A 26,638-nucleotide genomic window follows, 5' to 3' on the forward strand; every position below is an offset into this window, starting at 1 on the left:
ACTGAGTCTTAAGCAATTAGAGCTGTTCCTGTTTCACACTCTTAATAGAGCTTGTTGTCAGGCATGATTCCAATCATCTCAGGGCTCAGCTCCTGTCTCTGATAGCGTTTGCCACACATCACTGACAATTTTGCAGTTATCAGTATCAAGGCATCCAAAGATCACTGACACTGAGACACAGGGAAGACACCACCCCCACACCTTTTCCAGGGTTGTAAATGTGAATTAGCTCTGTTCACTTAACCTCACTCCTGCACACAGACTCAGCAAGAAGAGCAGCAGCTTGTACGAGGGTGGCAACAGCCACCCACAGCAGAGGGGAAGCTGTGCTGTACTCTGGCCCATGCAGAACTCTTCTAGATACTGCAGAGACATCCCCTTAACAGGATCCATTTAGGAAAAAAATGTATTAAGACATGCCTGAGAAAATCTTTGTTGCAGCTTTGGGCTTTCCCATGTTCAAAATTCAGGAAGGGCTGAGCTGAGCCTTGCCCTTTCCTCACACAGCCTCAGCTGCAATCACCTCCATCAAACTCAGCTCTTACTCAGGTAATAATTTCCAGAGGTCATTTGCTCATCTTCCACTTGAGACCCCTTCAGAGAGGTAAATACACCAGCACTGCAGCCTCTGCCTTTTGTTCTGTCCCATCCTCACTCCTGCAGCCTGTCCTGCTTAGCCAGAGTCAGGCTAGGGCTTACCTTGAGGGGTTTTACACCTTCCTACACAAACCAGCTGAGCTGCTCAGCAGCTGGCTCAAGGCTGACAGCAGGTTTTTGGGTATTCTGAATGAGATTGAGCTTCAATCTGCTGGCAGGATGTAATTCAAAAAGCAGAGGCGGGACAGCAGCTGCCTCTTGTCTGCAGCACTGAATTACTCTCAAACTGTTCCTGAGGAGATGAAGACATCAAGGCACAGAAATCATGGCAGAGAGGCAGAGCTGATCCATGCACAGGGTGCTGGACCAGTCTGTCCCGTAGCTGCTCCAGAGCCCAGGAGTGTCTGCTCTCCATATCCAGGAGGAAAATATGCCCTGAGAGCTGCCAAAAGTGTGGAACAAGCAGCCTCAGACTGCCCTGATCCTCATCACCAGCACTGAATGCCCTGAAAGTCTAAGGCAAAACTGCCTCAGAGATGGGCAAGCTCATCAAGCAGGTCTGGAGGGGAAGGAAGCTGCTGAACAGCTGTGGTGTGACATGGCCACCCCAGCGAGGGGACAGGGCTTGGCCCAGTGTGCTCAGAGTCTGGGACAACAAATGTGGCTACACTTTGTGGGCTCTGAGGTACCAAACACCAAAGGCACGGAGATCCCTTCCCTATTGCAGAGGATTTTGCCTTTGGATCCCAGCAGTAAGCCCAGCTTCCTGATGGTTGATGGGGACCTCTTGTATTTAAAGGTCCCCATCAACCGTGGTGCTAAAACCAGTTTTCCCCCTTGTTAGGCCCTGAATCAGAGTCACAGGACAAAGGGACCTGCAACCCTTTAATAATAGAGCACACAGGAGCTCTGACTCCACCTCATTCCAAAAGGCATCAGCCCTTTCCCTCTCCTGCCTTAAACATAACACACAGCACAGGGGTTTCAAGAACATGTTTAATGATGGCAGTTTCTACTGAAACACGTGAAGTCCATTCAAACACAACCAATTTTTCCTTAAAAAGAAGCTTTGGTCACCATGACAAATTCTTTTTAAAAAAACTTCAAAGCAATTGCACAAAATTGAACACATGGTCCTGATACCTCCTCACACACAAACTGCAGCAGCAGAAACTCATCTAACAAGGAAAAAATCTTTAACAAAAACCACAGCCCTCCACCCTGCAGAGATTATACCATGTACATGGAATTAGAGGGAACAGTTATGAACAAAATGTTTGACTTAATTAGTGTCTAAGTTTTCAAGCTTCATTAGTGCCTGTAGACTGTTACAAGTAAGTTTGGTCTTAAGATAAACACCAGGGGATCACAGAGTCAGTGTGCTAAACAAGTGTTTGCAGTCATCTCTGCAACTTACAGGGAACAAAAGAGGAGAAAAATACACATACAAAGCTATCTGTGTACTTAGTTCTGCAGGTAAGCATGGCACACTGATTTCTGGCTTCTCAAGTGTAATCTCTGGTGACAGGGCTGTGGCTGGAGCAAAGCAGCTGCAATTCTGTGCAGGGTTTTCCCTCCACATGCACAAAGGGAAAAGCCTCTGACTCACAAACTCGGTTTGCCTCAGCCAGGAGTTGGAGGATTCTGTAAGCAGTAAGTGAGCTACAGACAAGACAGCTGTAATAACATTTCTGCTTCCATTTTCTGTAACAAAAAAATATGCCTTTTAAAATGCTCTTGAACAAAGCAAGTTTGACTACGCAACACAAAATAGCAGCAGATACTAAGACATGTTACAGTCACAATCAGATTAAATCTGCAGTGTAAGATACACAGGACATTAAGGTAAAAAACTCATGTAGTGGTTAATGGCTATTTCTTCTCTGATGAACTCCTAGAACTACCTGAACCAAACAGTTAAAATTACTAAAACTATGTTTTAAACTGATTTCTACAATTAAAAAAATATTCATATATATACTATTAGATGAGTCACGTCAAGTGCTCTTAAAATCTTAACTAAATATAGCTATAGAATATTTAACCAGACACTTTAAATCACATACAGCAAGTTTTGTAGAGGTAAACATTGCCTCACATTTGCAACAGCAACTGAGTATCAGACAAAGCATTTGGATTACTTTAATGACTGTGAGCAACTGGTCAGGTTGACCTTTTATTTCCAGCAAGCAGCTGCTGCTTCCCTATAAGCACTTTTTAGCTTATGGCACACAGTTTGGGACTTCCTCAAGGAGCCAGGAAATCCCAGCTGCTGTTGAGCACCTCCACCTTCAATACCTGGTCCCTGTCCACCATTGAGATTTGGCCATGTTGTGCAAATAGTGAGATTTTTTTTGTTTTTTGAGCTACAAGCAAGGGGAGCAGAAGGCCTTTGCTAGCCTAACTCAGCAAGTGACCTGAGGCTGCTGGAAAAACTGATTTCAAGAACCAGCTTGCTCAGAAGGCAGAAGTGCCCTTCATGCTTATTTTCTCCTCATCTCTCTCCTACACAACTTGGTCTTGCCTTTTTTTTGTGCAAAGGGATGGTTTCATTCCCTGTCTCCACTCTGAGAGTGCCTGATGCTCAGCCTAATGAGTGTGGCAGGAGAGTGGGCATGAACACGTTGCCATGGTGCCTGCACAGACAGGGCATCCACCTCATCCCCTCCCCTCCTTGCACAAATGCCAACAGAAGCTTTTAACCTCCCTCTCTCCTCTCAGCATTGCCACTTCTCTGACTCCAAAAGGGCTTGGTCTGCCCACAAAGTTCAATTGCCAGCCTTCACTCTTGCAGCCCTGAATAAACTCAGTATTTCCTTCTGGAGCATCCAGCCTAGAGCCTGAAACCTGTTTTGGTGAGGTGAGGAAAGAGCTCCAGACCTCACCTGAACCTGCAGCATCGTTCCACTCTCTGCTCCCTGTGGATCCTGCCAGCCAGAACAACCTGCCCAGCCCATCCTCACCTCACAGCTGACATGTCAAATATTGCTTGGTAACAGAGGCACAGAATGACTCAAACTATTCCATGAATGAAAATAACAGAGCATTTTATAGTGCCTTGATGACTAATATTAACACAACAGTCTGCTTTGGGATTTTTCCATCCAGGCTGATTGGCTGTCTGCAAAGCCTTTGCTGAGTCACAGCTAGGGGAAAGCAAGCTGTGCTATGGCAGCTGCTGGGATGAATGCACAGGGCTGCTGGAAAGGAAGAAAAATTCCCCTTCACCTCCTTTTATTGACTGAAGGGCCAAGGGGAACCACACAGAACTGGCGCAGGTCGTGGTATCATGACAAAGCAGTTTGGTTTCTCAACAAGCCTCAAATCTCAATAGGGCTCTAAAAAACAGATAAAAATCCCAAAAGTGGCAGCCTGCTGCAAGGCTGGTGCTTTGCCAGGAACTGCAGTCTCCTTGAGGGACTGCAACTGCAAGGCTGGGAGAGGGTCAAGCAAACAGTGGGACAATCCTAAAACAATTGGAAAATATGCATTGCCCAAGAAAAGCAAGGTTTCAGCCACCTTAAAAACCCAAAATAGAAGGTGTTAAGGAGTGCAGTAAACAGTAAAATCTGAACTTCATCTGTGGTTACTCTGAAGGAAAACCACAAATGAAGAAAGTAACCCAGTTAGGTTTGTCCTTTCTGCCGCTGGCCTGGAATGCCTGGATGCCTGTGGTCTCCCAAACCCAAGCTTTCCAGAGCTGCAACCCAATTCCCACAGTGTCATCCCACAGCTCTGACCTCTGCAGCACAAAGCACAGCAGGGAACAACAGCTAAAAATCGTCCTTGAGTTAAATGAGCTTTGTCAAGCAGGTAGTAAAGGAAAACTTCCAGTTTGACAGAATAGGATCATTTACATGAAGCTTCCATGAAAAATAAGACATGTTCTCTCTGCAATCCAATCATTCCACATGAGGACTTAACTTTGCTTAGAAAAAGGTAATGAATTGTAGACAAGTTACAGTCAGCACAGGACAGTACAAAACACTGGTTTTACTCCCAGTGGAAGGGCAGAAAATTACAAAAATATATCTTCTTTAATCCAAGATTGTTGTAGTTTAGAGCATGCCTGATTCTTCCTATTTCCCTGTGGTCTCACTTACTGAAGTTGATCTGATCAGAGCTCCTTGGGACAATGAGTGTCATCGTGAAAACTTAGTGCAATTGTTGTTTAAAAAAAAAATCAGTAGCAAGTCAAGAAAATTTCCTACATGAGTCGGCCTCCCCACCCCTTCCCACCCAAACCCTACACCAAGCACAGTGTGGCATTTCAGCATGGCTTACATTTTTACCATCTTAAGTCCTAAGTCACCTCTGTAAGGCCCAAAAATACTTCTTGATTTTTTTTTAAACACATGATCCGTTTAACAGTGACTGAAGTTTAACAGTGACTGAAGTGTTGAATTAGGATTTTAGAAAATAAGTCCTTGGGGCAGCTTGCTTTAATCTTCCTTGTCTTCCTCCTTCTGCAGAATTTATTTAGAGTGTAAGGAGCTGCACCTTGTAATGCTTTGGTGACACTGCAGCCCTCCTAAAGCAAGAGAGCCCAGTTTGCAAAGAGGAACTCTGGTCATTCCAACGCAGGAGCTGGGACACCAGGGAACCAGATGGTGCTGTTTGAGTCAGAAGATCCACAGCCTGCTGTACAAACAGCACCTCGAGGAGGTGCAGAGATGAAAGCCTCCCCTTTCACAGTTATGGGTTCAGGAGGTCCCTCGACAGCAGAGTGACATCTGGCAGGGCACTGACGCTCCACGGAGCTGCTTTACCTGGAAAGCAGAAGAATTAATACAGCTGGAGATTTGCAATTAAAATTACTCACAGGCAGAGATGAGAACCCACGTGTGAAGTGGAGAAATAAAATCCCAACGGGCACAAAGGAAAAGGCAGCATCATTCACTGGGATTGCCACCGATTCCAGCAGTTTGTGTATCTGGTGGCAGTGATGGGATGTTAGTGCCATGGCAGAGAAGAGATACCAAGGGAAGACAAAAGCAGAGTTAGATGAGGGAAAAGCCAGATGCTGAAAGATCCTGTGGTCACTCACTGTGCAGAGCAGAGAAGGGAATGTGCACAGGGAGGCACATGAAACCACATTCTGCACCTCACAGCTTTTACACACCAGTGCACCCCTTACCCATCAACACACACGGACCATCCTCCTTGCTGTGGATGCTCCTCCTGACACCCTAACTGCTTCAGGGTTCAAAAAAAATCTTAACAGGAACCTGTTACACTGCAGGAATAAGGCAAGAGCCCTCCCATAGGACTGCAAGAGCAGCAGAACATGGTGTGCTCTGCAACAACTGTCAAATAGCATCAGGAAAGAACTGGCCTTCAAAACCCAGCCAAAATTGCTTTTTGACTATCTCTTTTTCTCCCCTGCTGTAGACCTATGGGAAATCCTTAACAACAGCACCAAAGCTTTGGCAATTTGTTATATTTATAGTGAGCTGCTGCCTGTGTTGGTGATTTGCACCCCCTTCAGATGAGGATAAATGATACCCCTCCATTTACACACAACTTGTCACTGCTGCCTGCTGGGGAAAAAAAAATAAGCTGCTATAAACCCCAGTACAATTCACCTGGCATCATCCAGAATTGCCTGCAGCTTTCACTGGAAAAAAAAATCCATTAGAGCTGCTCCCTTGAGAGTGAACACCTCTCAGTAACAAACAGAACAATTCCATGCTCCATTCAGAGCTGCACACACAGCCAGGATCTGGAAAGGATGCAATCCTAGAGAAGGCACCAGGAGTGTAACCCATTTTTACAGATACTCCCAAGGCTTGGGTACATCAAAGGCTGAGCCCTGCAACTGTGCTGAAGATGTTTCTCTACAGTTCAATGCTATCAGTGCCTGGAAAAGGGACGAATCCAGGATCCAGCCCTTACATGTGGTGTATCTTTCCTCTAAAACATCCTGCAAGCTCTCAAAAGCCCTTTAGACCCACAATGGTCGAATAAATATTCCTATCCTCTTCCCTCAGCCTGCCACTTCTCCTTACACATAAATCCTTCTACTTTCAAGAGCACTTTGGAAGATGCATTCCTAAACCACTTCTGCGTTCGGCCGGTGCTGCTGCTGCTGTTAGAGGAAAAATGACAATCCACAGGGAAAACAAACTGAGGAATTTTACTCAGCCGACAGGAAGGACAGAGGCTTCAGTCTGCCCCAAGAAAAACTTTCTATCAGTATTTATTTAGGAGCCTGACACCAAAACTGGCATTTAAATTCCAGGTTCTTTCCCCAGCTCTGGGCTGTCACATGGCACATGTGGCCCTGGACAGTTGTGAAATTCACCCAGCTGGGCCCAGCAAGCGAAGCAGGAGCAGAACTCGCTGCCTCCAACAGCTGCAAGTCAGCAGGGAGAGGAGTCACTGCTGATATCCCAGATTACTGAAGTGCTTCCAAAGCCTTTCATGTGCAAGGCGCCGCAGAATTTATTCAGAACCTGTTTTCAGTTTCCTATTGAAGCTGACAAGAAATCCCCCAATGAGCCTCGCTAGAGTTAATAAGCTTAACAAGCTAACAATTTTATTTACCTTTTCAGAAACTGGTTCTTTTTGCAGCTGTTTTAATCTCTTTTATTACAGAAAATAAGCAGAGTGCTCTGTGGTGGGGGATGGACACCAGTTTGCTGGGGATGTTTGCCTGTAACCTACTTTACTTTACTGCTCTCTACTCAAGTGTCCCTGAGTGCCAAATGCCTGATGAATCCATGGCTGAGCTCCATCACAGAGATCACAGAACCCGTGCAAATTCCCCCTGCCCTCCTGAAAGAAAGAGCTAAAGGAGCAAAGAGGAGACGGAAATCTTCAAATCAAAATCTATTTGTAGGATGAGAAAAAGCACATATGGAGAGTGGGATCTAGCTTTCCACTAACTCATTTTTGAAGATGTGCACCAAATCCCATCATAAAACTTGAAAAACTATCTGACATCTGGGAAATTATGACCAATATAGTTCATATGGTCCAGGAATCAACTGGACAAGAATACTTTTTGGCCTTCAGCACAGACTGAATCAGTGATCAAGAAGCAAACACTCTTTCCATTGCTCTGTTTGCTTTCCTGGTGTAGCTTTATAGCAATTTCAGAACAATTCTGGAGCTATTTATCCAAATGCCTCTCTCAACAGCAGAGCAAATATATAGAGAAACATACATATTAAAACAGTGGTTTCCACAAAGCTTTTTAAGGAGGTATCAATGTCCAAGTGATCTGGCATCTTAAGTCTGTGACAGTCTTTGTTTCATACTTTCCACCTCTTTTCACACAGAAATGGTGCCTGCAGGATTAGAGGCCATGGACAGAGCTGCTTCCCTGCTACTGGAATGAGGTTGCAAAGAGGGGATCTGATCCAGCACACATTTGACAGAGGAAGCAGTGGGTGGCTTTTGCATCCACAGAAAGGACTCTGTTTGGGCAAGATTTTGAAGTGCTCTCATTAGTCTGCCTTACTGGAGAAAGGTGGTTATTTCTTGTTGCTCCACTGCCCAAGGGAAGCCGGGGGGGAACTACTGGGAGCCTAAAACTTTAAAGCTTCCTGAAAAAAAAATGGAAAAAAATAGCAATGACCTTCATCCAACAGCCCAATTTACACTGTCTGCTGTTCTTTGATGCCTCGTGTAAGACTGGAAACAAATCTGCACAAGGACAGAGCATTAAAGGAAAGAAAATTAACTGCACGAGAACCAATTGGAGAGGTAAATGTCGCTTCTCCCCTGTTGCTGCTCCACACCAACTGTCTTTTAATTAGAGAGCTGTTTGCATTACATGGGGAGAGAGCACAGAATCTCAATTACACCCCCAAATACAGATGCAAGTGCCAGCACAGATCTTTCAGCAATGGGAGGGGATCTCAAATAAATCAGCTCAGAGCCTCCCACACCATGAATACCAGCTTGGGGGGCAAGGACTGAGGCAGATATACCAAGAGAAAACCTGTTAGAAGTTTATCCCGTGACTCCCTGTGGGCAAGTGTGAGCTGCTCTTTCTGCAGCTCTATCTTCCCCTTCCCATCTGAACACAAGCACCTATGAAAAAAATCCTGAATAGTTCAATGGTCAAACTCAGCAACTCCAATTTGCAAAGGAGTCTCTTTACTGGTGACAGGATTTGTGAACTGTTTGGGATACACTCTCCAAGCTGCACAAAGGAACCAGAGAGCTTGACACCTTCCACAGCAAATGTATCCTCAAAGAAGCTTTCCCAAAACCAGCACTGCTAAGGGGCTGTCTGTAAGATGATCTTCCCCTCCAAAATGAGTAGCTCTGTTTGAGCTAAACAAAAGAATTCCTGAAACAGCAAGGACTGCAAAAATCGTGCAATTTAATAGCTGCTGCACTATGGCAGAAAGGAGGAATTCTCACAGCTGAAAAGAGGACTGCTTGGCCAAGAGCAGGGACCCAGGATGAGCTGATACCTTCAGTGATAGCAGCAGAATTCCTGCTCCAGGGAAGCAACACCAGACAACACAAACACAGCTCTCAAGAGACAAATGGTCTCCAGCAAGCTCTCTTTGTTCATCCAGTACTTCACTTTTAAACATCTTGTCCTGAAGCAATGCCATGATTGAGATTCTTCTGTTCTCACTCTTTGGGGAAAAACCCTCAGATCACATTTCCAAAAGTTCACAGAGAAAGTATGGAGTTAAAAGGAAAAGGGTGGGACATGGGGGCTGTTTAAACTCAGATCTCTGCACTCTGGGTTTAACAAAGCTTGATCACAAAAGACAAACTGCACAAGCTGAAATTATTAGAGTAAACCCAGGGCAGCTACAGGGAATGGCAAAAGTCAGGTAAGGACTGATAGGAGTCTTCTAAATCATGAACTAATTGTTTACACTAAGGCTTGACTCACACCCTTCATTGTTTCATGGCTCTCAACTATTTCCTGATTTTTATAGAGAACTAATGCAATGATTTGGGAAACAACCAGTGGAGCATATGGTGGGGTGTGGTTCAGATGTTAGCACACATGTGCTCAGAGCAGATGTGGCGTTCCCCCTTTCCAAAGTTAGTAGATGGGCACTGTGAGTAAAGTCTGTAAAATCACCAGTTAGAAGTTGTCAAGATCTGCATTTTTATAATTAGGAGAGCTTATTTCAGCCAAAGTAGGACAGATTTTAGAGTAGGCCTTATTTGGATGAGAACACAACTTGAATAGTGTGGATGACTTGATGCAAACAAAAATAAAAGATGCAGATACCCTGATGCCATAAATCAACAAGCAGCATCTTTATGTGCTGAGTTGTTGCCATAAATCTTCAGGCCCAGAATAGGCAGCAGAACTTTGGGGTTGTCACACCACTTCCATCTCAAAAAGACAAACATATTTAAGGAAAGTTTGTTGCTAAGGGGTAACTGCTAACAGCATCACTGAGGGCACACAGTCCTCTGTGCCACAGACCAATCTGACACAAATCTTATGGAGATTCATTCTGATTTCCCTGCCAGGCTCACAGCCTGGGAAAGAAGCCCTGGATCCACAACCCTTGATCCACAGCCCTCCATCCAGTGTGAGCACACAGGAATGACTGCCAGCAGCTGCCCGAGAGGGGAAGCTCAGTCTGTCAGACCCTGTCAGCTATTTGGGACACGTGTACCCCGTTGTGCTGCTCTACAGGAGAAAGAGGAGTTCAGACAGCCTGGGCAGTGACAGGGTTATTGCAGGAGCAGGGGAGGACAGAGCCCTGCTGGGAATAGCCCTAGGAGTGTAAAGGAAAGGGATAATACTTGGGCAAAGAGGGAGACTGTGACTGCGTCATCCCTGCCAAGTTAGCCCAGCAGAGAAATAAAAGAGCTGTTTTCACTAACAGGAGCTCAGTGAGCAAGCCTAACTGGATGGATGGCAGCAGTACCTGTATTTCACATCAAACACTGTTGAGTCTTCATCCTCGTCGTCTTCTTCGTTCAGAGGAGCCATTTCCACCCTCTCGGCCGGGGTGGTGATAATGTCATACTTCCTGGTCTTCTTAATCCTCTTGCCAGACCTGAAACACAGAGGGGGAAAACACTCTGTATAAAATGCATTATACAGCATTCCTTGGAGAGGTGAAGCTGCTCCCAGCAGCTCTGTTGGATTCAGACCCCCTAACAGGAACGCTTCAGAACCAGCCCCTGTCCCCTCCTGCTGCCTTTCCAATGCTCCTCTTGGTGCCTGTGTGTGGAGCAGTTCCTGGTCAGCTGCAATCCAGGTCAATGTCAGCCCTTCCACTGCTGACAAACCAGAGGTGCTCTGGCACCCAGGGCAGGCACACAAATGCTGCAGCCACCACGTGCTCCTGCTGCCACCCTCAATAAGTGAGACATGGGCTTAATCAGCTCAAGCAGCCACTGGTTTAGTGAACATGTTCAGATGAGAAAGCACAGGTTAAGCCCTGCTGAGCCATGGGAATGTTCTAGGCAGGATTAGGAGCAAGGAGGTGATGCTGTCTGGGTACAAAATTGCCTGCTTTCCTTGCAGTCAGGCCAAGCTCAGGACTCTCACAGCAACAACCCTGAGTCTCACTGAAGCAGTTTCAGGCTCCATCTGTGCAGGTGCTATGAAAAATAATCAACCATTGTTCAAAGCTAACTGTGCCTACTGCCTCTCCTCCCACAAATGCCAGCCTTACCTTCCTTTGTAAATGGACATACACACCTGCAAATCCCACAGTTTTGACAGATCTATTTTCTAACACTTACTTTCAATTAATAAACACTTTGTGTGTGGCTTTTCAATGTATTCTCTGCCTCTAGCTTGAATTGTGAGGGTCCTTTTTTTTTACTTCACCTACTGTTTTCATGTATACTAGGAAGGTCACACTGCTCATGCATGAATGCATTTTTGTGATTATGCATTCAAGAACATGTTGATGTGTACTCGGCCAGCCTTCAGGGAGAAAAGTGGATGGTTTTGGTTAACAAAATGCAGAACTTTCCCCTACACCTCTTAGCAAACAAAACTGCTACCTGCCAAGCATGACAAGGGAGCTGGTGCAGGCACAAGCAAGCAGCCCAGCAGAGTTTTGGTAATCACAGCTCTGAGCACATCCCGAGTGCACTTTCACCATCAAGAAGCTGTGCCCTGGCACATCATGCAAGGTGTGCCAGATTCAAAAGCACAGCTTTGCCTCAAGAAGACTTTAAAACAGTTCCACAGCACTGCAGAGACACTGGGACTCCAGCCCTGAGCGTGCATCTCCACCACAGTGGTCCCTTCCAAGCTTAAAGTTAAGGAAATTTAAATCAGTGACCATCTCTGATGTGGAAATCTCAGTACCTCTGCCAAGCACTGCTTTTGGGCAGTAGTCCAAGGCTGAACAAACAGGTCCCAGCCCTTGGGATGAAGCAGTTTGCATTTCCTCCCTGTTCTAAAGGCTGGGGTTGCATCAGGAGTGAGGAGAAAGTCACCTCCTGGTCTTATCTTTAGAGCTATCTGTGCTGCTGTGTCACGCAGAGCACAGGGTGGTTTGCTCTTTTACTGCTGTTGTTGAAACAAGCTATTTTATATCCAGTACAGGAGGACTCTTAACCCAAACACTTCAAAATCCTTTTGAAACCACTTCTCTGTTACTCTGCTTCCCTGCTAAACTAGCAGCAAAGTGACGCAGGGAGGTCTCTTCTCACAAGTAAAACATTGTTTTTACATGAAATATTTACTCATGCTGGGAAGCCTAAACATAGACCAAGACTAAGCTGTCAGAACTAACCAAGCACAGCCTCACCACTCTGCACTCACAGGCTGCAGGGGGTTTCCATGGGTTCCATTTAAGATCCTGCCCAAGTATCAGGCCCACTTTACTGAGACCCCTCCTCCCACATTCCCTCCATTAGAAAATGTAACTTGTTCCACAGAGTTCATCTTAAAACTGTTAATAATGTAGTCGCTGAAGAAATTACTGCAGAACAGATATTTTTAGAAATAGGAAACTAGAATCCTTGTGCCTCCAGCCATTAATTAGTCTATTTGGGTTACATTTTCAAGAGGACCTGGAGAAGAACTCACTGTACAGTGACCTATTAATCCTCACAACCTCACTTAATGATGGTGCTCATCTAGGATAGGGAAGAAGCTCATTTGGCTGCTGGATTTTGGCTAAACTGTTACAAGCAGTTGTTTGCCATTGATAAGGCAGAAAGGTCTTCCTTTCCCTCCCACCCCTTTCTCAATCCATTCCAGCCCAGATTATCTAGCTAATTTGCCATTAATCTGCTTTCCAGCAGTCCGTTTTCTCATTTGCTCAGCTCCCCCAGGCTTCATAAATACCAGAATTACCCGAGCTAACTTTGCAGGAAAGCCTTGGGAGTTTCCCTACATGCCTGTCAGGAAACTGTTTCCCATTAAAACTCCTGAACCTCAGTGGGATCCCTGTAACCATCAGCAATGACAGCACAAAAAGGAAAAGCACTTTATTCAGCAGGTGGGACCAGGCAGCAGAGTCAGCAGAGCAGCACAGGGCAGGAACTACAGAACACAAATGTTTCATGAACTCTGGAGACCTCCTGGACAGGATCAGGACACATCAGACCTCATGGGCAAACAGAGCATCTCCTTTCCAGCCACATTCATTTTGTGGGGGTTTTTTTAAAGCAAAAAAGAAGCATGCTGGAAGCTGTGGGCAGAGTGTGGCCCTTGCACAATGATAATGCACTCCCTAGGGTAGAAGTGGTTCCGAGTAGTTTAGCACAGAAAACCATCTTCCACTTAAAAAATCCTGTTGCTTCTGCTGATTCAGCCACCCCCTGTAATTAGGAGGGAATGCTACAGGTCTTGCCCAGAATTATGAGGAGGAAAGAAAACCTCCTCAGAAAGGCTAACTGGGGGCATGGATATGAACCTTTCACTGCAGACCCAGGGCTGAGGCACCACACATCACACCAGGGTCTGCCTGCTCCACCCCACATCCCTCTCCAGACAGCAGGGAATGACACACAGAGAGCAGAACGCTGCCTTTGTGGCTGTACTTTGACCAGGGGCTATTTTGATCAAGCACCAGTCATATGCAGCACTTCATCCTCCTTTCTGAGGCATCATGTGGTGGGCTAAGTGCTCGAATCAACTCACTGGTTCATTGTATTATTTACGCCTCTAATCTATTTTAGTCCACAACCCTGACATTCAAAGATTATTCTTTTCCTGACCCAGAGAGAGAGAGGTCTCCACATTTTTTACCTCCTGCTAAGAGATGTAGAGAGAAAGGACCATCCCCTAGCAAGAAAGAAAGAAAAAAACAACAAAAAAACCCCAAATAACTCAAAAAAACCCCTTATCCCTTCTAAGTAGAGTGCTTACTGAAAGTCTTACTAAGCCAGTCCCTCCTAGAACTGCAGCAATGTTCTATGCAGAATGGAATCAGGACCAGTTTATTTCATGTTAATGGACTCCCTTAGAAGTTAAAAAAAAAAATGGAATTAAAAACCTCAGGAAACTCCAGGCTTCCTACCAGCTGATGAATTAGATCAGCAATATTGCATTCCTGTTGATCTCTCTGGCTATCTCTGCTCTCTGGATGGTGCTGTACACAACAAAGTTGAAGCACTAAGCCAAGTCCTCATGTGTTTTCTGGAGATGGCACATTTCTGGACTGACAGGACAAGGAGGAATGGTTTCCAACTAAAAGACAGCAGGTTTAAATTAGATATTAGGAAGAAATTTTTTTACTGTGAGGTGATCTTTGAGGTCCCTTCCAACCCAACTGTGATTCTGTGATTCCATGATCAGTGCTGCTGCCTGCCCATGGCTTTCAACATAGGTCACATACATATATATATTTTAAGGCTGGATATTTGGTTGATTTGGGTTTTTTTTCCTCTTCATTTAACATAATTTAATATGAGCTTTTCTTCCCTGTTGCTAGCAGGAACATAAAGCCTTTTCTTTGCTGGAGTACTGTAACTGGTTATAATGCAATTATTTTAAATCAGTAAAACTCTCTGGGGTTAAGCCTTGGATGGCCTGGAGCAACTGTCCAGCTCACAGAACAAAGGGTCTTGTATCTTATGATCATATGCTTGAACCTCTCTCCTCAATCTCATTTATACCAGTTTTGCTATTACTGGAAAACTAAGCTTAAAGTGGTATTTGATGAAGAAATCAAAATTGAACAAGAAGAAAAAAGCCAACGCAACAAGATGCAAAATAAGCAGGTAGCTTTTCTCTAAAAATCTAGATATACAGCAGCCTTTCCAGCCTGGATTCTGTTTGTTCAAGACAGAGTTTTCTGCAAGTAAAGCTTTGGGTTGCTCTCAGCTGGCCCACTGGAGCGAAAGTAACTTATCAGCTTTCCCTAGAAGGCACACGGTCCACCAGCACAGTTGGCCACATCTGAAAAATTGTGTTTCTTGTGAGCTGATCCCAAAAATTGCATTGAAATGGAATGAACCGAGCTGCACCAGGGGAGAGCAACAGGGCAGAACACGGAGGTAAAAAAGCAAAATCCAAAACTCAGATCAAAGAGTGCATTTAGCCACACACAATCTGTTGCTGTGTGTCTTGGTAATGCAAACTACCCAACTATGTGCTTGAGAATAACACGGAATTTGGTTTGTTGTGGAAATGGTTTTGGGTTGGGAGCATGCAGAGCCCACGGCTGTAGGAAAGAAAGCAAACCCTGGACTGAGCTTGCAAAAAAGAATAAATAAATAAATACTATAGCAAATTAGAGCTTGCCACATGCAGACAAACAGCAAAGTCTTGGCTGGCCTTCACAGACCCCAGCAGCCACAGAGAGAAAGGAAATTCAGACCACTTCGGGTGACACCACATTCTGAACCACACAACCATCAGATGAATTCAGGGCATAGCATTTCCAAAAGGGATGAAAAGGAATCTCTGAGTGCTGCCTTAAGAACTGAGCTGAAAGCGGGAGACAAATCTATTCCTACTCAAACAAAAAAGGGAAATAATATCAACAGAAAAATATGTAAAAATGAGATGTAAATAAAAAATAAAATGTATAAAATATTAATCTGATGCCTGTGACGAGTATCTGGCCAATCACTGGTTTACTTAATCTCTACAACTCATACAAAAGGACAATTTACTTCCAGCAACACAGAATTATTTCACAGTGAAAGTTTAATCAAAGATTGGATTTCAGCAAAATCTCTTTAATAGGAATCCATGACTCTTCAGAAAAAAAAATCAGAATGTTTTTGACTAAGTGTGAACAAAGCTTGTATTCTGATGGAGAAAAGCTTTACATTTATTGAGGGTAAATCCCTTATCTCTTCTGCAACAGAATCTCCACTGATCTGTGTTGTCAGCTACAAGTGTGACGCTGTACAAACATACCTGTTGGTATTCTTGCCTCGTTTGCAACTGGGATAACTGTTTACAAACAAGTGCTCTGTCAGATAAAGAAACATTCTCAGAAGCCAATAGCTTCATTTTCCACTTCCCCAGCAGGTTCTACCAAAGATACACATGACATCTCAGAGGGTGTTTAACATATCTTTAATGCTGCATTAACTCTGATCAGCTGTATAATGACGACTCTGGCATGGGAGAATAAATCCATCCTTCCCAAGGTGACTTTAACTTGGACTTGTTTTTGCTGATAATTGTATAGGGAAGGCCTTTAAAGGTTATCAGTTTGCCTTCTTTGACTACCAATATTCAGCCAGGTCTCCTTGACACAAGATATTGGTTCATACTCAGAAGAAACTGTAGCAAAGAAAATAAACTCCCCAAGATCACACGGAACTAGGAGTAGAAACTTAGTGCAGAATGAAAAGCCTTAGTTATAGACTTCCTAATTCTAGCTCATATAATCTCTACCAATTCTGCTGTTTGTATGTGACAACTCTGTACAGCTGCAAAGCAGACATATTGATTTAAAAAAAAACCAAAAAACACCTCTTCAACATTTTATTGGGCTCTCCCAAACCACATCACTTTATGAGCACATTTATTTGCATTGCCTGTGCCAGCTGCTGCACACACTTAAGCAGAATACAGTTAAATGTCAATTTCTTCAGAAAGTAGCAGCCCTGATAATTTCGGTTTATAGACCACACTTTGGAATACTACCATCGTCAACGCTGCCCTTCCTACACGGAATTAGCTCAAAGCAGGGGATGCAGAGCATTCAGCCACGTACAAAGGAGCTGCCTGAAGACAGAACAAGGAAGAATGGGGCAGCTCCACTTGTTTAATTGCTTCTGTCACCTGAGCCATGGCTTCGGCGCCGAGCGCCAGCTGTTCCCGTCTCTTTCCGGCTGGCCCTGCCCAGCAGCCGGACACCGAGCTGTGACACCGAGCTGTGACACTTGGCCATCGGGCCCCATCTCCGGCTGGGCTTTGTGTGTCCCCATGGCCAGGCTCCCCATGGCTCCCTGGGCACCAGTGTCCCACCACCATCCCCGCGTATTCCCCGCTGTTCCGGCGGAGTCTCCCGCGCTCCGCTCCGTGCCCAGCCCAGCCCCACACAGCGGGTGCAGCCCCGCTGGAGAATCCCATCGGGAGCCCAGCTCCGGTCCCGATTTCCTGCGGGAGCGGAGCGAGGCGAGGCCGTGCCAGGCCGGCAGCCCCGCACGGCTCCCCAGGGACCAGCCACACACACCGGGCTTTGAGCACATCACTAGCAGGTTATATAATACACGTCTATCTGTAAGATACGTATGATATTTATCAATAATAAAGCAATAATACAGGAGGGGTTTCCCCCCTGCGGCCCCTCGGCGGGTGCCGCCGATGGCGGGTCGCGGCTGCCGCGGGCGGTGCCCACCTGAAGACGCGGAGCAGGAGGCAGGCGATGAGCGCGGCCGTGAGCGCGCAGGCCCCGATGACGGCGGCTTTGAGCGCGGAGAGGTCGCGGAGCATCGCGGGCACGGGGCTCAGGCGGGCCCCGCTGTGGTTGCCGGGGCCCGGCGCGGCGGGCGGGCGGCTGCCGTTGCCCGCCGGCGGCTCCAGGCTGCCGCGGGCGGCGGGCGCGGCGGGCAGGAGCAGCGGCAGCAGCAGCGAGGCCGCGAGCAGCGGCAGCGGGGCGGCGGCGGAGCGCATCCTGCCCGCTCCGGCTGCCCCGGCTACGGCCGCGCTGCACCGAGCCCCGGAAGGCAGCGCCGGCCGGCCCGGCCCGGCCCCCGCCCCCCGAGAGGCGCCGCCTCCCGCCGCAGCCGCCGCCGGGGCCCCGCGGCCGGGCAGAGCCGGGGCCGGGCCGGGGCCTCCGCAGGCTCCGCTCCCGGAGCTCCCGCGGCCTCGCCGCCGCCTCGGGCCCCGCTGCTGCCGGGGCCGGCGCTGCTCCCTCGCTCAGCACGAACAGCTCTTATCAGAGAGGATGCAAGGAGAATGCGATGGTGGGGAAGGGTCTGGAGGGGCCATACGAGGGCATTTGGTTGTTCAGCCTGGAGGAGAGTGAAGACAGAGCCCACCGCGGGCTGCAGCTTCTCAGGAGGGGCAGCTCCGATCTCTGCGCTGTGTGACCAGCGACAGCACCCAAGAGAACCTGGGAGTCCGGGGAGGCTTAGGATGGGTATTGGGAAAAGGTTCTTAACCCAGAGGGTGGTGAGCACTGGAACAGGCTGCCCCGAGAAGGGATCACATCACCGAGCCTGACAGAGCTGAAGCAGCATTTGGACAACAGTCTGAGGCACAGGATGGAAAAGTTTGCATCTCCTGTGCATAGCCAGGAGTTGGACTTCGATGATCATAGTGGGTCCCCTCCACAAAACTCTCTGTTTCTGTGATTCTGTGGCCACTTTTAATTGCAACACACAACATCTGCCCAGCTGCAAAACAATGGCAGGGTTCATGCTGCCATCAAACGGGGCACAGACCTCCCGAGCTGCTGGGTCAGCACGGCCCAGCTGCTACATCAACAATTCCTACATCAGATTTATGTCTTTTTGCCTTTTCACTGATCACCAGGGCTCTGCTTCCAGGGTAAGGTATTTACAGATCTTTCATATCTTTAAAAATGTAAGATGTGAGAAAATCTCAGCCATGGTTCTGCAAACCATCCTGGGGCACTGAGCATGTGAGTGGTGCCATCAGCCAAGCCAGGCAGGGAGCATAAATCATAGAATTATAGGAATCAGAGAACATCCTGGGCTGGAAGGGAATCACAAGGATCACCCAATTCCTGGCCCTGCAGAGGACAGCTCCCAAAATCCCACCTGGTGTCTGAGAGCATTGTCCAAATGCTACAGGCTTGGTGATGTGACCACTGCCCTGTTCCAGTGACCAACCACCCTTCTCTAGATCATCCACCATCTTCATAACTCTTCTTTGAACACTCTCTAATATCTAATAAAGATATCTAAAATATCTTTAAATAGCTAAAATTCTAAATATCTAAAAAGTCTTTAAATATCCGGATTAATAAAACACTCTCTAATATCTAATAAAGGCTTTATATCCTTCTTGTATTGTAGCACCCAAAACTGCAGTGTTTGAGGTGAGAGGTAAATGAGGGAGCAAAGAGCCTATGCCATAATACAGCCAAAACCAACTTTTGCTTTCAGTGTTCAGTATTAGCAAGAGCATCATTGCTGCTAAATAATTGTATGTGGAGAGAAGGGCACGTTGGCACTGAAATGATGTGAAACAAAGGGGGAAGATGAAAGAGCTGATTTCTGTCCTATTAAGCTCTGCACTTCACGGCTGGCAGGGCAGGGTATGATCGATATTATATGTGTGACTAAGCCGTGCAGGACATGACAGAGGTATTTCTGCAGGCAGTGTCCCCCCAGAGAGGTAGCAGTGGAATAATGCCTGGTTCATTGGCCTCCCTGGCCAATTGGGATGCTGTATCAAATGCCACCCACTCGGTAATAAAAGCATCCTGTGTGTTTTGCAGGAAATTCTTTGCATGAGGAAATTTTGACATGGACACTGTGCAGAAGGCCCCCTAGACCGTCTGAATTGGGCATTGTTCCGAGTTTATTTCACTGCTGACTTTTGTGCAGTTTCCCAGTTTCCAACACGCGGCCTTGGTTTATTTCTGTTCAGAAAAAAAAATAAAATAAATAAATCAGTAAAAATTCCATCTGGGCAGGAGGTCAGATTGGCGGGCTATTTCCCAAACGCTGGTGTGAGCGCTGCTCACATGAGTTATCATTTGTAAACACTGACCCTGTTGCTGGCCCTGCCTGTTCTGAGATGTTTGCCAGCTGCTGCTGGCCTCTGGCAGATCCCTCTGGCATTCATCCTGGCAGAGCAGGAGGGGGAAGATGAGGATGAGGGAAGATGTGTAAAGGACTTCCAAAACAAGAACGACCTCCTGCAGTTTGAGTGAATATATTGGAGGTGAAGAGCCATTAACAACACGATTTTGGAGAGCATAATTTGTTTCAAGTGGCTTCAGGATTTCTTGTTTTGGTTTGGCCTTTTTGTAGGTTTATTTTTATTTTTTTTTCTCCTCAGATCTTTACTGATATTTCCCATGTAATTTGCCTAATTTGGGAATCATTCCTGGGTCCCAGTCTGGAATGTGGGATTTCGCAACTCTGTTCTTCAATGACATCATGTGGTTTGTTCTGAACACAGCAGTAATAAATGAGAGCAAGGGGAGCTTACCAGCCCTTCTCTAATAAACATTTTATCTGAACAGTCATCTTTTGGGGATCTGAACTAATTTGTGGGGTTTAGATTTTACCCAGTAAGTCATGTTTTCCATGTATGTAGGACAAAGGGTCCCACTTGGATAACAAGGAAAGATCTTGGTTTCATCTCCCCCTTAGCAGTGGTGGCTGTGAAAGCCAGAGCTCCCGAGAGCTTTGGTAGAAGAACACGACTTTGAGAAATCCAGAGGAAGTTCAGACAGTAAAAAATGCAGAAAGTATTTGGTTTCCCCTCTGATGAAGCTTGTGTTTCATTCCTGACACAAACACTCTCCTGGAGGAGAAGGCTCTGCGGGTTGCAGGGCTGGGAGTTGGTGCAGCTTTTCTCCCTGCTGAGTTTTCTTCCCGTTTACACCTGCTCGGTGTCATTACAAGTTGGAGCTCACAGTAGCAATTGCACTTTCTGCAGAAGAGCCTGTGCTGGCTAAATAGGAGTGAGCATTTCTGTATGCAATTGCTGCTGGGAATGGCAGATTTCTGTATTTATGGATGCCTGATACAGGAGCAGCCCTGTTTGTGGGGAAGGCTCTTCATGCACTGCTTAGCAATGCATATGAAGCTCGGGCTGTCCCTTCCTTTGTGCTCTCAGATGGCCTCCAGGCAGCACCCAGATGTATTTTTAGCTCTCAGAATAGGGGAAAATTTGCAAGAAATTGTGCAGAGAAGAAATAAGCAAAGGAGTGGAAGCTGGCTCAGTCGTCAGATTTGGGCATGCTGGATTTGCAGGAATAAATAAGTGTTGCTGTGAGAGAAATGAAATGTGTGCAAAATGAGGCAAACTACATTCCCAAGGATTTTCTGCAGAAGTAATACACCTCCTGGAAAAGACCAGGGTCCAGTAAGGAAGGAAATAAAATGGAGCTGGTAAGATATCTGTGCTCCATGAGCCCACCTCTGACATCTCAAAGCCAAAAAGCCAGGCTACCAGCAGAGATATAAATTCAAGGAGCAATCACCTCTCCATCAGAGAGTGTTTGAGCTTGGATGTCAGACAAGAGAGCACAGGGTAATTGCAAGATTTAATCATTCTTCCAGTGACTATTTCTAGATAACCTCAACCAGCAGTGCAGTAAAACTGCAATGCCTCATCTATCAAGTGTGGTCCAAGGGCTGCAAATATGTCCTATTGCTAAGTGAAGAGCAGTGGTGTAGAGCAAGCAGGAGCTTCAGATATACTTGGACAAGTCTTTGCACATTCCTAGTTAGCACATTACATTAGCCTGTTATTTCTATAACCCTCTAAAACATTTATGGCTTTTTCAGACATTAAAATCCAGTGTTACTGCTGCAAAAGGCTTGTAATTTAAGTCTTGATAAGCAGCAGATTCCTTTTAAATTAGGTTGGTGCAGTCATTAAGCTGGGGTGCAGAGATTATCTCTTGAGCAGGTTCTACAATATTGCTAATACACAGAATGTTGCAGTGCAGCAGTTAATCTAAAGAAAACGGGGAAAGGAAGGACAGCAGTAAACCACAAATCTTTGTTTAGTTTGGATAACAATAATCAAAGAACACAAAAGCCGATTAGGACTTTGCCTCCCACTGCTTCACTGCCTATTCATGCAGTCTGTCCTGGCTGGCCTGCTGAAGTGCAACCTGAAGGAAACTGACAAATAATGCAAGCCTTTTTTTTTTTTTTTTTTTTTTAAAGCTAACTTGCAAATGATGTCCTTAGACTGGTTTTCTTCATTTCAGCTGCATGGAATAAACTTGTCAGGGTGGTAGTGGCTAATCTTGCAGCCTCAGATATGGTTTTAGAGGTTCATTGATGATGCTGAAGTGATTGCCAAGTAGCAGGACTCCATCCAGAATTGCAAGTGACTGGGATATGGAATAAACAGAATTGGATTTAACCTCTACACTATCTCCCAGTGCAGCTGAACCATGGTCAGACACGGCACTTATTTTGTCATTGCAGGAAAATCAGTCAGACCAACTCAAAGGGGAAATATCTGTGCTGTGATAGTGCTTCTCATCCATCAGAACCTACTTACCCACAGAGGTCAGAGGTCTGCACTGGCAGAAGAAGCAGGGAATCCAGCTGAGCCCTTGCAGGATGCTGCTCTAACACGTGGTGGTCATTGCTGCAGCGAGAGCAGCCTGGGCTGTCTGTGGAGCCCTCACCAGCACACATCCCTGTGCAGAGTGCACAGCTGGTCTCCAGAAGGGCTGGAGGGCACAGAGGTGCCCTGTCACACTTGTGTCCATCCCACGTGGAGCACTGTAGCCATGATATTTTCTGAAATATCCTTTCCTTAGGATTTTTTTCTCCTGAGAAGCTGAGAGGCCTCAGGAATAAAATGTAAACAATGATTATCTGCTGCTGTGGGATGCAACAGGTGGGTCTGTGATTGGTCTCATGTGGTTGTTTCTAATTAATGGCCAATCACAGTCCAGCTGTCTGGACTGTCTCAGTCAGTCACAAGCCTTTGTTATCATTCTTTTTCTATTCTTAGCTAGCCTTCTGATGAAATCCTTTCTTCTATTTTTTTTTAGTATAGTTTTAATATAATATATGTAATAAAATAATAAATCAAGCCTTCTGAAACATGGAGTCGGATCCTCATCTCTTCCCTCATCCTAAGACCCCTGTGACCACGGTCACAGAGCCCCTCACCCTGGCAGTGCCTCTGGAGAGGGGATCACTCTCCCTGTCCCACACCGTGCTGTGATTTGGAGCTGCTGCTCCTGGGTGCTCTTCTGTAAGAGATGAACCACCCCAAAGGGCTACAGAAGAGGGAGTTGTTGGGAGTCACACACCTGGCCAAACATCTGTTTGCAGGTCCCAGGAATGCCAACACCCAGCAGAGCAGGGAGCAGGGGTGAGGCACAATATATCCCCCTTTATCCTCCAATACATCCCCCTTTAAATCCTGGTTTAACTGAGCACTGCCTGTAATTGTCATCCCAGCACAGCCTTCTCCCTGGAATGACAGTGATCTTGAGTTGCCTGGAATAATTCTCTGTGTGAAGCAGCTCCCCTGGAAGCTGTGAGATTAAATCCTTGTGGCATCTTGTTACAGGGATCAGCTCGTAGAGGATTATGGATGTGCAAGTGGCACCAGCTCTCAGGGAAAGTAGGAAAACATCTGTTAACATCTGCAGCCAGGCTTCCAAATCCCCAGTGTGAGCCAGCCCTCAGACTGCCCTGTGGCAAGATGGATATCAGGAGGAAGGTGTGCTGACCAAAAGGTGTGCTGACAGCAGGAAATCTGTGAGCTCTCACTGCAGTTTGTTGCTTTCTAAAAGGGCTGAACCCTGTGGTTTGTTGGTGGGGTTTTTGTTTAGTTGTTTCTGTGATTTCCAGAGAAGGATTTTTCTGGTTTTACTTTAGCATCATGAAGCCTTATCTTTGTGTGGCTGGAGGGTCTCTATGGATGAGTGAAGAAATAGTAGGATTATGACTTTACTAGATCCAAAAATAAAAGATAAGCAATCAGGAAAGGAAGGATTATTTCTTAAATTGCCAAAAATTTACTGTTGCTTGTTATAATCTATTTAATTAAAATATCAGAAAGACACCTGGGATAGGAATTGAGCTGCTCAGAAGATTCAGGTATCTCATCACTGTGAAAAAAACCTTACACCTATTTTCCACTCTCTTTAAAAAGCAAAGCAGAAAGGGAAAATGTCTTGCTAGTTCTTCAGCAGCAAACCTGTTTTTTTCAACTGAATTTTGACACAAGAGGAGTGGGTGTAAAAATGTATTTGTTTCCCTTCAAACCAACCAAATAAATGTCGCTTCCTACCACACAAATTGTCACTTAAAGCAGCCTTTGTGAGCTGCAATTTCTACCCATCTCTTGTTTTGCTTCCTGAAACACCATTTAAAATATTTTCAGCATCACCCCAAATACAGCTGATGATTTTTGGAAACAGCGCTTCAAATGATGTTGGCTGTGAAGAATTTGCCTGGCACTAAACATCTGCTGTCAGTGCTGTTATCAGCTGAGTGCCACAAACCCTTCCTCACCTGTGGGATGCTAAGAGGTTTTCTGCAGTTCAGATGAAAGATGTCTAGTCCATCAGCCTATCCTGTTTCTCCCAATTTTCTTTCCCCAGCCCAAACACCTGTGAAAGAATGTGGTGTTTATGAAGCTTGAGTCTGATAGCACTATTTGGAGTCAAAAAGAACATATAATCCTCCCTTAGGATGCACTGGGGTTCTAGCTAGGAAGATTTGCTAATTTAGTCCCTGCTCCAACTCCTGTCCCTGCCAAAACTGCCATGTCTCTAAATCCTGAGCACCAAAAGCCCTATGAGCCCTTCCCCTGAGCCAGATGTACTTACTGTCCTCCAGTGTACCATAAACTTCATTTCAAATCAAACCCCTTAAAACTTCAGTCCAAAATTCAAATCCTTACTGGTAGAGTGAACCTTGCTAGAGCATGAAGCCTCATCCAGAGCAGGGAACGGCATACCCATTTTCTAGGAGAAGGGCTGATAGAAAAATCAACTCATTTGAATTCAGCTCAGAAAAATTTTCCACTTTATGTCATGCTTCCTGCCAGCAGAATGCAAAGTCTTTTTAATCAGACTAAACATTCTCCAAATCCCTGGGCAGTGAGTAATAATGTCTACTTCTATAGTGTACTTCAAAGCCTCTCTTCAAAGCCTTCACTACCCGCAGAACACCAAAATGACCTTTATTTCTCAGAGATAAAGGCACACTGGGCAGCAGTGCCAGCCAGGGGAGGATGGAGAGATGCCACAGGATGCTCTGCACATGGATTTGTACCAGCTTCAGTCAGGGGCAAAGTGGGACAGGCCTGTATGTCACAGAACAGTGAAATCATGCAGACAGCCTTTCCACAGGCAAGAGGACTTTAGCTAATGCCAGGCAGGGTGGTGTGACCCTACAGGCAATCATCATTCCTCTGCTCCCACCTACTCCAAACCCTTTAGCACTGGCTGTTCTGGAGCCATCTCAAGCAGTCTGGCAGTGGATGCTCTTGTCTCAGCTCCCTGCACTGCTCCATCCTGCCTCTCCTCCAGAATGTCCTTCCCTGGCTGCTGGCAGTGTCCTGAAGGGAAGGATGCCACAGCAAGGCAGGGACCCTCGCACAGAAGAGCTGCTCCAACTGGTTAAATCTGCCCAGTTTCCCCAGGGCTTACAGATCAATGATTCATTTTCAGTTCAGAGTGTCCCCAGGAGTCCTGTGCCTGTCCTAGCCCCCTGCTCTTCCAACCAAGAGCTGCTGGGAGATGGTTTAAGGGAACTCAACACTGCCTGCACACCACGGCAGGTTCCAAGGTTCTAAACCCTGTTTGGAATCTCTAGAATCCCTCCTTAAATCCAACTCCAAGCACCTAAACCAAAGGAAACACAGTAGAATTTTTAACTTGTAAATTTTCATCTGCCAGCAGAGGAGCTGAGTGTAGATTTCAGGGAAATAAGAGAGAGTTAGTTACGCTCCCCTGAATAATCCACTCCTGTCAACAGAGGTGGCTAATAGAGGTTCTGCCTGGGCATTTGGATGGAAATTAATGCATGGAGGAGACAAAGCTGTGTGCAGTTTGCAGACATGACACCATCTCGGTGAATGGAAATGACACATGGAGTTTTATTAGAGAAGATTCTTGGTGGACATGTTTATTAAATGACCTGCCTGCCAGAAACGCTAAAGGACTCTCTGTTTTCCTTCTGGCTCGCTGTATCACATCTCTAGGGCTTCACATGGAGCATCTCCCCACACACTGCACTTTTTAGGCTTTTCACCCCATGGCATGATCCTAATGAGCATCCCCTTTAAAGCTAATAGGTGTCTGCAGAGATGAAACTTTCAATCTGCTCAGGTCTGAGGTTCACTGCACTGGGATATTTTTGCCCCAAGTGTCTAGTCTATCCAGATTCCTTTGCATTATCTTTCAGCTTACCCTGGTGTTTTTGATCCTTTTCAACTTCCTGTCACTGTGTGAATGCCTGTCATCCTTTTGTTTAATCCTTCCTTAGAGTCATCAATAAAAATGTCAGTAAAGACCAAAGACCTGATCTCTGTGATGCTCTAATAAACATAATTCTGTAACAGAATCACTCCCTGTTTAGTATTCTTCTTTGCAGCCACTCAGCTGTGATTTGGTCCATGGATTATTGTATTCAGATCATCCAAAGAGCTAAGTTTTGTGATATGTTATCAAGTGCTTTGCCAAATCCAAAAAGGCTCACTGATTTTTAAGATCAGAAAGAAGCATGAGAACATCAAACCTTCTCCTTTCAACCATTGAGTGAGCTAAAGCATCTCTTCCAGAATGTCCAGAGTTGAAGACCCCATGAGATGAAAAATCAAACACTTTGCTTCATTAATCACACATATTGCCCTTTTTTTTTGTTTTGTTTTAAAATACTTATTGTTAAATTTAATCAGTCTTTGCTTTCTAGACATTTTGTTTGTGTCTTTTTTCCTCTCAGATTAAAAATTGCATGGAATCCTGTTGTTTCTTGCTGTGCTTGTTGATGCTTCATGCAGTGATCTTTGGGGTTTTTTCTTTTT

At 45.8% G+C, this 26,638-nt stretch overlaps 1 protein-coding gene across 1 annotated transcript; it reads right to left on the reverse strand.

The window, feature by feature from the left end:
* Positions 1–1,585: 1,585 nt before the first annotated feature.
* FAM174B (family with sequence similarity 174 member B) lies at positions 1,586–17,590 on the reverse strand. The gene is made up of 3 exons (XM_058811354.1): positions 17,316–17,590; positions 10,464–10,595; positions 1,586–5,366 (listed from the first exon to the last, which is right to left on the reverse strand). Exons 1-3 carry the CDS (start codon positions 17,588–17,590, stop codon positions 5,363–5,365), a joined length of 411 nt encoding a protein of 136 aa, XP_058667337.1. The 3' UTR covers positions 1,586–5,362.
* Between the last annotated feature and the right edge of the window lie 9,048 nt (positions 17,591–26,638).

The sequence above is a fragment of the Ammospiza caudacuta genome, chromosome 10 (assembly GCF_027887145.1).
Source record: "Ammospiza caudacuta isolate bAmmCau1 chromosome 10, bAmmCau1.pri, whole genome shotgun sequence".
Lineage (NCBI taxonomy): Eukaryota > Metazoa > Chordata > Aves > Passeriformes > Passerellidae > Ammospiza > Ammospiza caudacuta.

Excerpts from the sequence above, each read along its gene's own strand:
- FAM174B (XM_058811354.1), bottom strand. The coding sequence starts at position 17,590 with ATGCGCTCCGCCGCCGCCCCGCTGCCGCTGCTCGCGGCCTCGCTGCTG. Across the intron at positions 10,596-17,315 it reads CTCCTGCTCCGCGTCTTCAG|GTCTGGCAAGAGGATTAAGA; the intron begins GTGGGCACCGCC and ends TCTGTGTTTCAG.